Source organism: Mustela nigripes, unplaced genomic scaffold (assembly GCF_022355385.1).
Source record: "Mustela nigripes isolate SB6536 unplaced genomic scaffold, MUSNIG.SB6536 HiC_scaffold_77, whole genome shotgun sequence".
In the NCBI taxonomy this organism is placed as follows: Eukaryota; Metazoa; Chordata; class Mammalia; order Carnivora; family Mustelidae; genus Mustela; species Mustela nigripes.
In genome coordinates, this window is record NW_026739492.1 from 655,443 (window position 1) to 673,048 (window position 17,606).

At 36.1% G+C, this 17,606-nt stretch overlaps 1 protein-coding gene across 1 annotated transcript; it reads right to left on the bottom strand.

Annotated features, from left to right (window-relative positions):
* Positions 1-444: 444 nt before the first annotated feature.
* LOC132008304 (olfactory receptor 4A47-like) lies at positions 445-1,374 on the bottom strand. Its single transcript, XM_059386846.1, has one exon. The coding sequence runs from the start codon at positions 1,372-1,374 to the stop codon at positions 445-447; it is 930 nt and encodes a 309-aa protein (XP_059242829.1).
* Positions 1,375-17,606: the final 16,232 nt, after the last annotated feature.

Sequence of the window (17,606 nt, forward strand, 5' to 3'; positions counted from 1 at the left end):
GAACACAAACAAGAGATGAGCAAGAACACAAACAAAATAGTGCAAATCGTCCCTCCATTGGCCACCACTAATGGGTCAATGACATATGTGCCAGTACAAACCAATTTCATTAAGGGGTACATGTCACAGGCATATTAAAAATACAGACTTATTAAAACTTAATATAACCATATAAAAACTTCCTCACTAATTCATTACCTATTGTTGAATCCCTGCTATAAAGGCATTACACCCTTAAATGAAGTCTTACAAGGTATTACGAGCCTGACATTCTAGCAGGAAGGAAAATTTATTATAACACAATAATCCAGTTCAATCTTTAATTATAAATAACTTAATTACTTTGAAAAAAAAAAGGGAATTCAGAATTATTTTGGGAATACTTCAGCATTCTCAGAAAATGGACCCAATGTAAAGAGATTCTTCTTGTGGTAGATAATATACTTATCTACTAAAAGATATAACATTTCTACTCCAGAGCTTCTTCATAGCATTTGTCATCTCAGAATTTCTCAGAGTGTAGATGAGTGGGTTCAGCATGGGGGTTATGACTGTAAAAAACACACTCAATGACTTGTCAATGGGGAAAGTCTTAGCAGGTCGTACATACATGAAAATGCATGGAACAAAGAAGAAGACCACCACAGTGATGTGAGAACCACAGGTCTGGAGGGCTTTTCGCCTCCCTTCTGAACTAAGATTCTTTAGAGAGTACAATATAAAACCATAAGAGATGAGCAAGAACATAAACACAATAGTGCAGATCATCCCTCCATTGGCCACCACTAACAGGCCAATGACATATGTGTCAGTACAGATGAGTTCCAGTAAGGGATACATTTCACAGATGAAATGATCAATAACATTGGGACCACAGAATGGGAGCCCATAAACAGTGCTAACCTGAATTACTGAATGCAGAAAACCTCCAACCCAGGACACTACCAGCAGCACAACACACACCCATTGCCTCATGATCACCAAATAATGCAAGGGCTTGCAGATGGCCACATAACGGTCATAGGCCATCACTAGTAGAAGAAAGACCTCTGAGCCACCAAAAAGGTGTTCAGTAAATAGTTGAGTCATACAAGATTGGAAGGATATGGTATTTTCTGCAAACAACAAACCTGAAATCAATCTGGGGCAAATGCAAGAGGAATAAGTGACATCCATAAAAGACAAATTAGCAAGAAACAAGTACATAGGAGAGCCCAGGGTCTTACTGACTGCTATAGTCACCACAATGAGCACATTGCCCACCACAGTCAAAATATAGAAGAGCAAGAACATAACAAAAAGGACCTTCTGTTCCTTTGGATCCTGGGTGAGACCCAAGAGGACAAAGTAAGTTACATTGTTTCTTGGGTCCATCTAGTCTGGATGGGAGTGACTTCTTGTATTAGAATCAGGTGATCTACAAAACAGGGGAGAAAGCCTTTAAATGTGTTATAAGGTTAATCTTTTATTGATTCATTCAGTTAAAAGATTGTGTAAAAGATTGTAAAAAAAAAAATAGTCAGGAGTACCTATTTGTGTCACAGACAGTGTGATTTCCAAGTTGAACAAGTCATGGTTTCCTACACTCAATGATAGCATATATAATAATATTCAATGAAATAAGTGCCAATATAAAGGTAGTCACACAGTGCAAAGGTCAAGGGTAAGAATATATCAACAAAACAGCAATCAAAGATGGCTTCCAAGAGGAAGCACGCCTTCCTGAGATTTAAAGAAGTGGAAGGATAAGAGGACAATGGATCCATGCAAGAGTGCACAGTTTATAAAGTCACAAAAGTGAAATACTTGAAACCCATTCAGGGTAACTGACATATTCAAAGTGAGTGGAACAAATTAGGAATAGAAGTTGCTGCCCTGAATTTTTTCTTCCCTCACTGAGACTTCTTTCTTAGACTTCTTCTTTGGTTGGATATGCCCTCTTTCCTTGACCAGTAAATGTGGAACCTTTCCAATGTTGGGTCTCTCCTTTAATTTTTAAACTTCATATATGCAGCATCTCCAACTCTGAACATCTCCAATTGGATATTAATTCAGAAATTATAAAACTAAACTTCTAATTTTCAGTCACAAATGTAGGTGTTTACCATCTGACTAAATGGTAAACAAATCATTTTCCAAACAAGAAATATCACCATGCATTTCATGCCTTTCTTGCTCTCATATCACATATTGATAACTTTAACAAATCTTATTAGACCCATTGAAATAGATCACCAAGTTGGTTATTTCCCTTTTCTTCCCACTTCTGGCCACTGCACTAGACATCTGCATTTCATTCTGGCCTCCACCAATTTTTTTTTTTCCCTAACATAGCCCAAGTGATCCTGTTTAAATCTGATAGTGATCTGATCAGCCCACTGCTCACAACATCTGCAGTGGATTCTACTCACTCACTCACTCACAATTTAATGAATCACATTTCATATTTACAGTAACAGAAACTGTAATCCCCATTCCACAGTTGAACAAACTGAGATTCTGAACATCTATTTTTCCCAAGTTCACCCATTTTGAAGTGGTGAAACTAGAGTTAGAACCCAATTGTGCTTTATCTCAAAGTGATCTAACTTTTACATAATAAAGGTACTCACACAATTGCAAAGCCTGGTTTCCACTTTACTGTTAGTCTTACCTTAAGAAGACAAGTCCACAATCTGAAGGTACACTTTTTACTCATTCACAAGAAACTAGAAATCTTTTGTCATCCAGTTTAACAAGAGTGGACAGAAAGCTGCATTGTTACTTGAGGACCTATTTTATTTCATTCAATTGTCTGTCCATTCTCTCCGTGGAATCTTCCGGTTATTCAGAAGATTGCTTTTATTTATATTGTAGATTACTTCCTAAGAATTCCAGGTTCCACAGAGAAAAACAAAAATTTAGCACAAAAATTTTGGATGATTTATCTAAAAGACAAGGAAATCCTATCCTTACATAAAAAGATAGCAACCAGACATTTCCAACGGAGATTTTTCTCAAGTAATTTCTTTCGTACTAATTTCTAAATAGGAAAATATCATTCAAATCTTTATTCATCTTTACTCTGTCCTTTTGCTTTAGCTCAGATTGGTAGACCTGGTATTTTTAAGAAACATTCTTGTGTTTTTCATTAGATAATGCTTTAAACCTAACAGAAACCTCCTCAAAAATGTGTACCAGTTTTTAGGAGTATAGCATATTCTTCCCAATATGAGCAAAGAACACTGGGCATATTATCCCTTCTAACCACATTCCTCGTTAGGCCTAGAATTGGAAAGTGTCCAAGACTGATTCTTCCTTAATTAAATTCACTGGGAATTTCCAGAAAAACTCTAAAAAATATCTCTATAAAAATACTAGGAGGCCAAATCACATAATTAGGGTCAGAAAGATGTAACATAAAAATATAGCTTTAGAACGATTGTAAGACGACTGCCAGTCAAGAATAAAATTTTAACCCAGTCATACTGTGTTAGGGAAAAATTTTTTCATATATTTTCCCACTTGTCATAGTAAGTTTTTCTTTTCTTTCATTTAATAGTAAATTTATCCTGCCCTAAATTGTGGTTAGATGTTCTAGATATGTGTTTATATATAAAATAACCATTAAACTATTAATTTCTTTAATTTGGAGCTCCAATCTACTGCCAGAAACCATGCTATGAATGGTAACTAAAGAAATAGGAAAATTATGTAAAAGTTCCTTCATGCATGGACCTTATATTCTTATAATAGAGTCAGACAGTAAATATGGGGACAATTTACTAAACTAAATATAGTCTTCACTATGGCTAATAACAGAGCAAACAAAGTATACTCAGGGAGATTACTGCTATGGAAAAGGTGACCAGGGAAGGCCTTTCTTCAAAGGTCATGTTAAAGCTGAGATGTAAAGTTAGTAGCTACCATCAGAAACACTATTTTAGGTAGTAAAATTAAGTGAACATTCTAAGTAATGTGTTCTCACTTCACTGATGGCACGACCTATATGTAGAATAGGCTAAAAATTTCATAGGGATTTTATTCCAATGTTATTATAAAATGGAGTGGTGAACAGGGACACTCTTATCTTTTCCTTGATTATAGTGGAAAAGCTGTCAACCTTTCCTTGCTGAGTGTGATGTTAGTTGTGGTTCTGTCATATATTACCATTATTGTATTGACGTACATTCCTTCCATACCCAATTTTTTGAGTTTTTTTTTTAATCAAGAAAATAAATTGAATTTCTCTGCGACCATTTAATAATCCATAGAGGATTAAGAAAACAATTTCTTTTACTAGAACATCAAAAAGAACAAAATACTTATGAATAAGCTTAAACAAGGACCCAAAATTCTTCTACACTGAAAAACTGCATAGTGTTGTTGAAAGATATTCTAGAAAACACAAATTAAAGGGAGGAAAGACACTCGTGAATTTATATGGTTCATGGTACTAAGTTGTAGTGTTAGCTAAGGCAATCTACAGATTCAAAGAAATTCCTACTAAAATAAAAAAGAAATGTTTTTGCAGAAATAGAAAAATCTATCCTAAAATTCAGGTGGAAACTCAAGGCATGCCAAGCAACCAAATAACCCTGGGGTAACAAACAATTGGAGGGCTTCCTGGTTCTAAAACTAACTACAAAGGTATGGGAATCAAAAAGCAGATACAACAATGGAATAAAATACAGATCCTAGAAATAAACCTTTGCCTGTGTGTCCAAATGATTTTCACAAGTGACAGAGCATTCATTGGGAAAGGACAAATGATTCCAAAAATAGTACCATGAAACTGGATATCCACCTGCAAAAGAATGAAGTTCAACCCTTAATCACATACATCATACACAAAAATTGAATCAAAATGGATCAGAGACCTAAACTACTACCTAGAACTATGAAACTCTTAGAAGAAAACTTCATAACTTTGGATTTGATAATGATTTCTTGGGTAGGACACCAAAACCACAGACAAAAAAAGAAAAAAACACATGAATTACACTTTATCACATTTAAGAACTTTTGTACATCAAATCAACAGAGAGAAAAGACATCCCACAAATGAGATAAGATATCTGAAATTGATTTATTTGATAATATGCTGGTATCCAGAATATATAACAAACACACATCTCAAAAACACACATAAAAAAGAAAAAAAAAACACCCTGATTAAAAATGAGCAAAGGACTTCAATAGGCATTTCTCCAAATAAGATATGTGATGCCATATAAGCACATAAAAAGATGCTCAATGTCACTAATCATGAGGGAAATGCATTTCAAAACCATAATGTAATACTATTTCACACCCAACAGGAGAGTTATGACTACAAAATGTAAAAATTGTAACACACGTAAGACAGTGGAGAAATCAGAACAACTCTCCATCGCTGGTGGGAATGCAAAATGATGTAGCAGCTATGGAAAATGCTATTGTACTTCCTGAAAAGATAAGCAAAAAAAAAATCATATGATCCACAATTCCACTTTGGGGTATATACACAAAATAATGGACATCATAGTCTCAAATAGGTATTTCTATACCCATTTTCATGGCAGTATTTTTCATGATAGCCAGAAAGTAGAAGCAGTCAAAGTGTGTACAAAGTGTGATAAATGTATGAACAGAATGAGGTATATTCAAAGAATGGATTATTATTCATTCTTAAAAATGAAGGAAATTCTGACACATATTAAGACATTGATATCCTGCAATTCACTCTGCCAAGTGAAATGAGACAGTCACAAAAAGACAAATATTGTATGATTCCATACACACAGGTACTTAAAGTAGCCAAATTCATAAGAAATAAGAAAACAGAACAGTGGCTGCCTAAAGCCCAGAGAGAGGGATTGGGGAGTTAATGTTTAATGAGTGTGGAATTTCAGTTTGGGAAAATGAAAAGGCTCTGGAGGTGGGTGGTACTGGTGCTTGCATTACAAATGTCAATTAAATTAAATTAAAGTAATAACCATCATGATGATGTAAATTGACTCAATGTCACTAAACTATGCTCTTACAAATGGTTAAAACTGTAAGTTGGAGTACCTGGTGTGGCAGAATAGTAGGAGAACCCTAAATTCGCTTCATCCATGGAACACATCCATATAACCTTCAAATCATTCTGAATGCCCAAGAATTGACCTGAGGACTGATAGAAGAAATTATACACAGCTGAAGGGAGAAAAGAAGCCATATAAAGGAAGGCAGGAAGTGTGAAGACATGTTTCATGCTGAAAATGATCCCAGGTGCTGCAGAGGGGAGGGAGTGCTAGTTGCAGGGAATGGTGAGAGAGAGCAGAGCACACAGGAATACACACACTTCCCCAAAGCCACTGGTAAGGAAAATGAGAGTGGCTGATTTTGGTAAGTTTTGGCAACCAATGGGCCTCAAACGCTGGAGTTTCAGAGGTCCCTGGGCTTGGCTAGGACAGTATCTGAGTATGTTGGCCAACTCCTAGAGAAGAGGCAGGCAGGTAACCAGGCGAGACAGCACAATCTGAGGATCATCTACGGGCATGGGGAGAGACTATTTTTACTTTTTAGTGCACATCTCTGAGAGGTTGCATTGCTTTTCTGGGAACAAAAGACTCTGCAGCCTCCATTTCCTTACTCCACCCATCAGCAAAGGCACAGAGACCTGCTAGATGTGGCTACACTGGACATTGGCTCTTTAGCCTGAATTTCTCCAAGTCCCATGCCCGTGCATTCTGTCACGATTGCCCTTCTGGATCAAACCTGCAAGAGTCCCAGCACACTGACACCATCCTCCAGAAAACACGTGAAGGTTCTCACTCCAGGTTCTAAAAGTTTAGAGTTTTAAAAGATGCGAAAGCTTGGCTGGGCTAGAGCCGAAGGTGAATTTTGCTGCTCAAGGCAGGCAAGCAACCCAGAGACAGTGTGAAATGAGAGATCTAGAAAACACTGGGACACATGAGGGAAAATTATTTGCTCTTTTTAATGTGCTTTTGTGAGAGCAGCAAGCATGGACTCCCCTCTCTAGGCACAAAGAGCTTGCTAGTGCCATTTCCCTCCCCCACCTCTCAGCATTGACCAGCTTCAGTAAATAGCACATTGCCAGCACTGACTGCCTAAACTGCTTACACCAAGTCTCCCTCTTCTGTACTTGCCAGTAATACTTTTCCTGGATAAGTGTACCTAAGGACTAGTGCAGCAGGACCCTTCCCCAGAAGACCCTTAGAAACCCCTGCATTCACCATGTCTACTGACCACAGAGTTCTTCAAAGCTTCACTTATAGTGAAAATATAATCAGGTCTCCTTTAACAAGCAGACCAAATCTTATCTAGTTAAAACTCACCAAACTCTGAACAAGGACCAAACAGTCCCCTCTGCAGGCAAATAGAACCTTTACATACAATTGACCTGAGAAACAGAGCAGCCAAAACACAGTAGCAGAGTACATGCAGCACACATCAAAAATACTTCCTGAAGCACTAGACCCTGGCCGTTATTTGACCTCTTCTACTTAAAGCCATTACTCTCAGGAACAGGAAACATAACAGACTTTCCTAACACAGAGAAGAAGCAGAGACCTACTCAAAATGCCAAGATGGGGAAATTCATCCCAAAAGAAAGAACAAGAAAAGATCACAATTGTGAATCTAATCAAAACAGATATAAGTAATAGGCCTGATGGAGAGTTTAAAGCAATAATCATAAGTATACTAGCTGGGCTTGGAGAAAAGCATAGGAGACATCAGGGAGACCCTTACCACAAGATAAAAGAGCTAATTAACCATCTGGCTGAATTGAAAAATACAGTAACTGAGATTCACAACAGACTGCATGTAATGGCCACAAGAATGGAAGAAGCGGAGACATGAATAAATGATATAGAAGACAGAACTATGGAAGATAATGAAACAATAAAAGAAAGAAAAAGAAAAATGTTTGGATCATGAGCATAGACAAGGAATTCAGAGACTCCATCAAACATAGCATTCATATCATATGAGTCCCAGAAGAAGAAGAGAAAGAAAGGAAACGGAAGGTTTATTTGAGAAGGTTATGGCTGAAAAGTTCCCAAATCTAGAGAACAAAACAGACAGCCAAAGTCAGAAGGCACAGAGAACCTCCATCTAAACAAAAGCAAGCCAACACCAAGATATTGCAGTTATATTTGCAAAATATTGAGATAAAGAATAATCCTAAAAGCAATGAGACAAAAGAGGTCCCTTACTGACAATTGGAGGGGCAATAAGGTTAACAGCAGTGCTCTCCACAGAAAGTTGGCAAGACTGAAGAGATGGAAATGCTATATTCACCATGCTGAATGGGGAAAATCTGCAGCCATGAATACTCTATCCAGCAAGGTAGTCATTTAAAACAGAAAAAGAGATAAAGAGTTTCCCAGACAAACACCAAAGCAGTTAATGACCACTAAACCAGCATGTGAGAAATATTAAAGGAGACACTTTGACTGGGAAAGAAAGACCAAAAGAGACAAAAACTAGAGAAATGAAGAAATTCCATAAACAATGACAAAATAAGAAATAAAATAGCATAATACATATGTATCAAAAATTACTCTGAAGGTAAATGGAGTAAATGCTCCAAACAAAAGATATAAGGTGTTAGATAGATTAAAAACAAAATAAAACAAACAAACACCCCATAAGACCCATATATATACTGTTTACAAGAGACTCATCTTAGACCAAAAGTCACCTCCAGATTCAAAGTGAAGAGGCAGAGAACTATTTACATACTAATGGACATCAAAAGAAAGCTGAAGTGACCACCTTTATATGAGGCAAATAGATTTTAAACCAAAGACTGTAACCAAACAACAATGACACTACACCATACTAAAGGGGTACATCCAACAAGAAGATTTAATGATTCTAAATATTTATGCCTCCAACTTAGGAAAAGCCAAATATGTAAACAAATTAATAACAAAATTAAAGAACTCATTGATGATAATACAATAATAACAGGGGAATTTAGCACCCCATTCACAGCAAAGGACATATCATCCAAGCAGAAGATCAACAAGGAAACAAAGGGGCCTTGAATGACACACTGGACCAGATGGATATCACAGATATATTCAGAGCATTCCATCTTAAAGCAGAAGAATACACATTCTTCCAAGTGCATATGCATCATTTTCCACAATAAATCACATACTGGGTCACAACTGATACAATAAGACTGAAGTCATACAATGCATATTTTCAGACCACAATGCTAGAAAACTAGAAGTCAATCACAAGTAGAAATTTGGAAAGACCACAAATACACGGAGTTCAAAGAGCATCCTACTAAAGAACAAATAGGACTATCAGGAAATTGAAAAAGAATTTAAAAAAAATACATGGAAGCAAATGAAACTGAAAACACAACAGTTCAAAACCTTTGGGATGGACGCCTGGGTGGCTCAGTGGGTTAAGCCGCTGCCTTCGGATCAGGTTATGGTCTCAGGCTCCTGGGATCGAGTCCCGCATCGGGCTCTCTGCTCAGCAGGGAGCCTGCTTCCTCCTCTCTCTCTGCCTACTTGTAATCTCTCTCTGTTAAATAAATAAATAAAATATTAAAAAAAAAAAAACCTTTGGGATGCAGCAAAAGTGGTCCTAACAGGGAAGTATGTAGCAATACAGCCCTTCTAGAAGGAGCAAGAGAAGTCTCAAATACACAACATAACCTTACAGCTAAAAGAACTAGAAACAACAGCAAATAAAGCTTAAAGCCAGCAGGAGAAGAGAAATAATAAAGATTAGAGGAGAAATCAATGATACAGAAATTTAAAAAAAAAAAAAAAAAAAAAGAACAGTGTTTGCTAAGGCCCAAAGAGAAGGAAGGTGAAATCAATGTCCAATGAATGTGGAATTTCACTTTGGGAAGATGAAAAAGCTCTGGTGACACATGGCATTGGTGTCTGCATTACAAATGTCAAATAACTTACTTAATCATCATATCAATGTGAATTGACTCAATGCCACTGACACTTTGCAAATACAAATGATTAAAACTTCAATTTTTGTTATTTGGATTTTACTACAAGTTAAAAACTACATTTAAAAACTAAGTTGAGGGGGGCCTGGGTGGCTCAGTGGGTTAAGCCTCTGGCTTTGGCTCAGGTAATGATCCCAGGGTCCTGGGATAGAGTCCCACATTGGACTCTCTACTCAGCAGGGGGCCTGCTTCTCCCTCTCTGTCTTCCTGCCTCTCTGCCTACTTGTGATCTCTGTCAAATTATATAAATACAAAGTAAATAAATACAATCTTTAAAAAAATAAAAATAAATAAAAATAAAAACTAAGTTCACTTCATTAATAAGTGCAAGCTGTCAGCATAAACTACAGCACCATGGCTACACTATATCACATATCACTGGCTTTAAACATACACCTGTATAAAAAGTAGGTATGTCATCTAACAGCAAAACTGTTAATTAAAATCTCCAGATCTGTGTCTTGACAATCTGCTTTGTAGAAGAACTCTAACTAATACTCCCAGCACACTGAACTTTGACCATCAACTGAATAATACATAAACCAAAATAAGATATTTGTATAATAGTAAATTATTTCCTCCCTGGACCTTTCCTCAAAGTGTGTATATGTCAAAATAAACAGACTTTGAACAAATAATGATCCTGGGCCTATGTACCAATTATCTTCTTTTCTCTATTCTATTTAATATACAAATTTATTTTATAAAGTGGTGGATATCTCTCAAAGTTACCTTTTCTACCCCAGAACTTCCTCATGGCATTTTCACCTCCAAATTTCTGAGTGTGCAGGTTTAAGTTTAACAAGGGAATTATCATGCTATACAACAGAGTCACAGCTTGATCAGTGGAGAACGTGGTGATTGGGTGCAAATATACAAATATTCAGGATGCAATATTAGAACCACCACACTGATGTGAGAGACACAAGTGGACACAGCTTTGTGTCTCCCCTCCAAACTATAGGTCTTCCATGAGCATATGATAACCAACTAGGAGACAATCAAGAGGAAAATTTTCACAAGCAGATGAACCCACTTTTGACAGCAACAGAGACACCAAGGGTATGAATGCAGATGAGTTTCAGCCAAATATTTATGTCATGCGCAATGGTCTATGACAGTGGAGCCACACACAGGTAGCCACACTGTGAAGAGGACCTGAATGGTTGCAAGGACAAAGCCTCTAGTACATGTCACCTGAAAGAGGAAGCCATATCCCTGCCACTCTTTATGATTTCATTGTACAGGGGTTTGCAGATGCCTACATGGATGCTCAGCAGAGACTTCAGTCACATACTTCCTGAAAGAGATGGTTTTTCTTACAACAAAGGTGCCAAACAGCATTTTAAGGGTCATGGATGAAGAACAGCAGATACTACAAAGGTTGAGTTACACAGGCAGAAAATGGAAGCAGTACCCAAGGTCATGAAAGATGACTTGTTGAATGAAAAGACCCACTCATGAATAACAGTTCTTATTACTAGAAAGCTTCCTAAATTAGGGGTGCCTGGGTAGCTCAGTCGGTTAAACATCTGCCTTTAACTCAGGTCGTGATCCCAGGGCCCTGGAACTGAGCCCCACATCAGGTTCCCCTCTCTAGTGGAGAGTCGTCATCTCCCTCTCTGTCTGCCCCTCCCGCCAAGCTATCTCTCTCTTTCTCTCTCCCTCAAAATAAATAAACCTTAAAAAAAAAAACCTCTTCCTAAATGAATCCTTAAGTGCATCTCCTAAAAATAATATATGACTTGTTTTGTGACTAAACTATTCTCATCTGCTTTTAACTTATCAACTTCTTTTCAAGTTAAACTTATCATATTTCAATGTAAACGTATTATTTTATTTTAGACTTGTTTTTGAAAGGTAATATGGAAGAATAGGCATTAATCTGAAAAGTAATAGTAATGAAAGAGTGCTCATCTCATGAAGTATGTGTTAACATATATAAAACAAATGTGTTATATATAAGTTAAAGTAAATTTAAAATAGTTGAGATATAAAACAAAAGTCAGTTATTATTTTTAACAAGATTGAATTTAAGAAGATTAATTTAAAATGAAACAAGATGGGATTGGGAGGGAGACAAACCATAAGTGACTCTTAATCTCACAAAACAAACTGAGGGTTGCCGGGGGCAGGGGGTTTGGGAGAAGGGGGTGGGATTATGGACATTGGGGAGGGTATGTGATTTGGTGAGTGCTGTGAAGTGTGTAAACCTGGTGATTCACAGACCTGTACCCCTGGGGATAAAAAAAAATGTTAACAAAAAAAAAAAAATAAAAAAAAAAATAAATTGAAAATATTCAAAAAAAAAAAAAAAAAGAAGATTAATTTAGAAACAGTTAAAGTTTTCCAGTACTGAGAACTGATATCCATGAGCAGGTCTTTTCATTCAACAAGTCATCTTTCATGAACTTCAGTACTGCTTCCATTTTCTCCCTGTGAGAGTTATGCCTTCTAGATATCTACTGTTCTTCATCTATGTCCCCCCTGAAATGCTGCTTTGCATTTTTTTGTAAGAAAAATCATCCCCAAACCACTAGAACTCATAAAACAATTCAGTAATGTGGCAGGATACAAAGTCAGTGTACAGAAATTAGTGGCTTTTTTAAAAATTGTATTTATTTATTTGACATATTTATTTGACAGAGAGAAAGATCACAAGTAGGGAGAGAGGCAGGCAGAGAGAGGGGGAAGCAGGCTTCCTGCTGAGCAGAGAGCCTGATGCAAGGCTCGATCCCAGAACCCTGAGGTCATGACCTGAGCTGAAGGCAGAAGCTTAACCCACTAGGCCACCCAGGCACCCCAAGTGACTTTCTTATACACTAACAATGAAAATACAGAAAGGGAAATTAGAGAATAGATTCAATTTACTATAGCACCAAGAACCATAATACCTGGGAATAAACCTAACCAAAGAGGTAAAGGATCTGTACTCGAGGAACTACAGAACACTCATGAAAGAAATTGAAGAAGACACAAAAAGATGGAAGACTATTCCATGCTCTTGGATCAGAAAAATAAACATTGTTAAAATGTCTATACTGCCTAGAGCAAACTATACTTTTAATGCTATTCTGATCAAAATTCCACTGGAATTTTTCAAAGAGCTGGAGCAAATAATCCTAAAATTTGTATGGAATCAGAAGAGACCCCGAATTGCTAAGGAAATGTTGATAAAGAAAAACAAAACTGGGGGGATCACGTTACCTGATTTCAAGCTTTACTACAAAGCTGTGATCACCAAGACAGCATGGTACTGGCATAAAAACAGATACATAGACCAGTGGAACATAGTAGAGAGCCCAGATATGGACCCTCAACTCTATGGTCAAATAATCTTCGACAAAGCAGGAAAAAATATCCAGTGGAAAACAGTCTCTTCAATAAATGGTTTTGGGAAAATTGGACAGCTACATGTAGAAGAATGGAACTCAACCATTCTCTTACACTGCACACAAAGATAAACTCAAAATAGATAAAAGACCACAACGTGAGACAGGAATCCATCAGAATCCTAGAGGAGAACATAGGCAGTAACCTTTTTGATATCAGCCACAGCAACTTCTTTCAAGATATGTCTCCAAAGGCAAAGGAAAAAAAAAAACAAAAATGAATTTTGGGGACTTCATCAAGATCAAAAGCTTCTGTGCAGCACAGGAAATAGTCAACAAAACAAAGAGGCAACCCACAGAATGGTAGGAGATATTTGCAAATGACAGTACAGACAAAAGGCTGATATCCAGGATCTATACAGAACTTCTAAAAATCAATACACACAAAACAGATAATCATGTCAGAAAATGAGCAGAAGACATGAACAGATACCTCCAATGAAGACATCCAAATGGCTATCAGACACATGAAAAAATGTTCATCATCACTAGCCATCAGGGAGATGCAAATTAAAACTACATTGAGATACCACCTTACACCAGTTAGAATGGCCAAAATTAGCAAGACAGGAAACAACCTGTGTTGGAGAGGATGTGGACAAAGGAACCCTCTTCCACTGTGGGTGGGAATGCAAGTTGGTGCAGCCTCTTTGGAGAACAGTGTGGAGATTCCTCAAGAAATTAAAAATAGAACTTCCCTATGACCCTGCAATTGCACTCCTGGGTATTTACCCCAAAGATACAGATGTAATGAAAAGAAGAGCCATCTATACTCCAATGTTTATAGCAGCAATGGCCACAGTTGCCAAACTGTGGAAAGAACCAAGATGTCCTTCAATGGATGAATGGATAAGAAAGATGTGGTCCATATACACTATGAAGTATTATGCCTCCATCAGAAAGGACGAATATCCAACTTTTGTAGCAACACAGACAGGACTGGAAGAGATTATGCTGAGTGAAATAAATCAAGCAGAGAGAGTCAATTATCATATGGTTTCACTTATTTGTGGAGCATAACAAATAACATGGAGGACATGGGGAGATGGACAAGAGAAAGGAGTTGAGGGAAATTGGAAGAGGAGATGAACCATGAGAGACTATGGACTCTGAAAAACAATCTGAGGGTTTTGAAGGGGTGAAAGATGGGAGGTAGGGGGACCCAGGTGGTGGGTATTATGGAGGGCACGTATTGCATGTTTATGCACCATAAACAATGAATTCTGTTATGGTGAAAAGATACCATCTTTTTCAGGAAGTGTGTGATTTATGTTTTTGCTGAGCATCCATGTGGTCATCTGCAAACCTATGTGTAACACAAATATGTTATATATGAAAGCAATAATGTTGTGTATCAGTGAGGACATGAACAAAGATATGAATGAAACAGGAGTCCTGATTTGGATCCAAATAAAAATTACACTTTAGAATATAATACTCAGGATTCACATCAATGGCAAAAAGAAAAGTATGCAGATTTTTTAAAGAAAACCTAAAGTTCATAAAACTGACTATTCCTCCATACTTCTTCAATGGCTGCACCAAAAATTTTCAGATGAGTCTAAAGTTTTAATGTAAGATATACAACCTCAAAAATGCTTTAAAAATTACCTGCTGAATTCTGGAACACTGAAAAGAAATTTTTTTAAAAAAGGAAACAAGAAAAATTAACTCCTGAAAAACAGTTTAAGAATATTTTGGTATAAGTGAAGTGGAAAAATCTTTCAAAATAACAATCCAAAACAAAATTAAATCAACAAAGCAGGAAAAAATATGCAGTGGAAAAAAGACAGTCTCTTCAATAAGCTGGGAAAACTTGGCAGCTATATGTAGAAGAATGAAATTCGACCATTCTCTTACACCATATACAAAGATAAACTCAAAATGGATAAAAGACCTCAACGTGAGACAGGAATCCATCAGAATCCTAGAGGAAAACACAGGCAGTAATCTCTTCAATATCAGCCACAGCAACTTCTTTTATGACCATTTTTTGCATGCCAAAAGGATTTTACAAATTATACAAAAGCTAAAAACACATCACAAGCCAGAAAGACAATTGTTGCATACACAACAATAAAAGGATCCTTTCCTCAGAATCTAATCAATCATAAAAATCACTATGGAAAAGATAAATGATTGAATGAAATATGTAAAAGCATTTATAGGTGATTCACAGAAAAACAAAAATAAATCATATTAAAGATAAACTCAATAAAACAAAAAAGGTTACATTTTAATCAGATTATTTTCTGCCATGAATATTTATCAGATATAGCTTGTTGAGAATGTGGACACAAATATTCTCACAGATTGTGAGAAGCAGTTTAGCTAATACTACAATCTCAAGCATGACAGTTTGATAATAACTATGAATACTGACATTTAACTATCTGATCATTGTTTCAAATACATACATCAACAATTCCACTCATAGAAATGCATACTCGCACATGTTCACAAGCATATATTTTTGTAGGAAAAGGTTAGTAAAAACATGAAAAGAAATGAATACATTTATTTTAGTAAATGTTTATAAATGAGTAATATGGAGTACAAGAAAAACTAAGAGATCTTATGGACTAGTACGGAATATCTTCAAAATGCTGCAAGAGATTTCACTTATATGTGGAATTAAAAAAAAAAAAAAACAGTGAAACAAACAAAACCCAGAAATGTACTTATACATACAGAGAACAAACTGGTCATCACCAAAACAGAGGGGGATGAAGGGACAGGCAAAAATAGGTGAGGGGATGAAAGGTACAAAGTTTCAGTGATTAAATATGTCACAAGAATGAAAAGGACAGCATAGGAAACACAAACACAAACAACATAGCAACTTTGTATGGTAACACATCAAAACTACCCTTATCATGATGAGCATCTCTAATGCACATGATTGTTGACTTACTATGCTATATTCCTGAAACTACTGTAATGTTGTATGATAACTATACTTGAGTTAAAAATTTAGAAATAAGCAAAACTATGCCAACTTAAAGGTTTATGTTTACAAAAGAAGTTGCACAATAAGGGCAAAATAGTTGAAAAATCCAGAACACAGCAGCTATCTCTACACCTTAAAGAACTGGAGAATCAACAACAAATCAAACCAACTCCACATATAAGAAGGGAAATAATCAAGATTAGAGCTGAGATCGATGAGGTAGAAACGAGAGATACAATAGAACGTAACAATGAAACTAGAAGCTGGTTTTTTGAAAGAATCAATAAGATCGATAAACCACTGGTGAGACTAATCCAAAAGAAAAGAGAGAAAGGCCAAGTTTATAAAATTATGAATGAAAAGGGAGAGATCACAATGAACACCAAGGAAGTAGAAACAATCATCAGAAGTTATTATCAACAGTTATATGCCAATAAGCTAAGCAACCTAGATGAAATGGATGCATTCCTGGAAAACTGTAAACTCCCAAAATTGAACCAGGAAGAAATTGACAAAGTGAATAGACCAATATCTAGTAACAAGATTGAAGCGGTGATCAAAAACCTCCCAAAAAACAAGAACCCAGGACCTGATTGAATCCCTGGGGAATTCTACCAAACTTTCAAAGAAGGGCAAACATTTAAATACACAGAGAAAAAATTACATACATATATTTAAATCGAAATGCATTTGCAGTTTTTACCTCATGAGTCTTTAACAGATCAAGACTAAGTCTGGGGAAGAATAGAGACCACACTGAGAGAGAAGTAGGTAATTTATTCAACATTGTTTCCAATTGTGTGAGATCTACTCTTGTACTCCTTATTATCCATTACACTTCAGTTTTTCTTATAAAAACACTTATTTTATATCTAAGGCAGCAGAAACTTAATATACAAGACAGTCCATACTTTATTAAATATTATAAAGAGTATAATAAAAAGATTACCTTAAATGACAAGAATCTAATGAAAAATGAAACACATCTCAGAAAACAAATTTTAAAACATAACTTAATTAAAAATTATTGTAATCATATAAAAATTTCCTCAATAATTTATTACCCATTGGTAACTCCTTGAGAAAAAGGTATTATACCTTTATAAATAAAGTGATCAACAAGACACTATAGCCCTTACATTCTAGCAAGAAGGGAAATGTTATTATAGCACAATCATCCTATCCATTCTTTAACTTAATTCACTTGAAACAAAGAGTCTTAATCATTTTAAGAAGATTTTTACATATTATGAAAATGGGATCCAATGTAAAATAATTCTCTTCGTGGTGGATGATACAC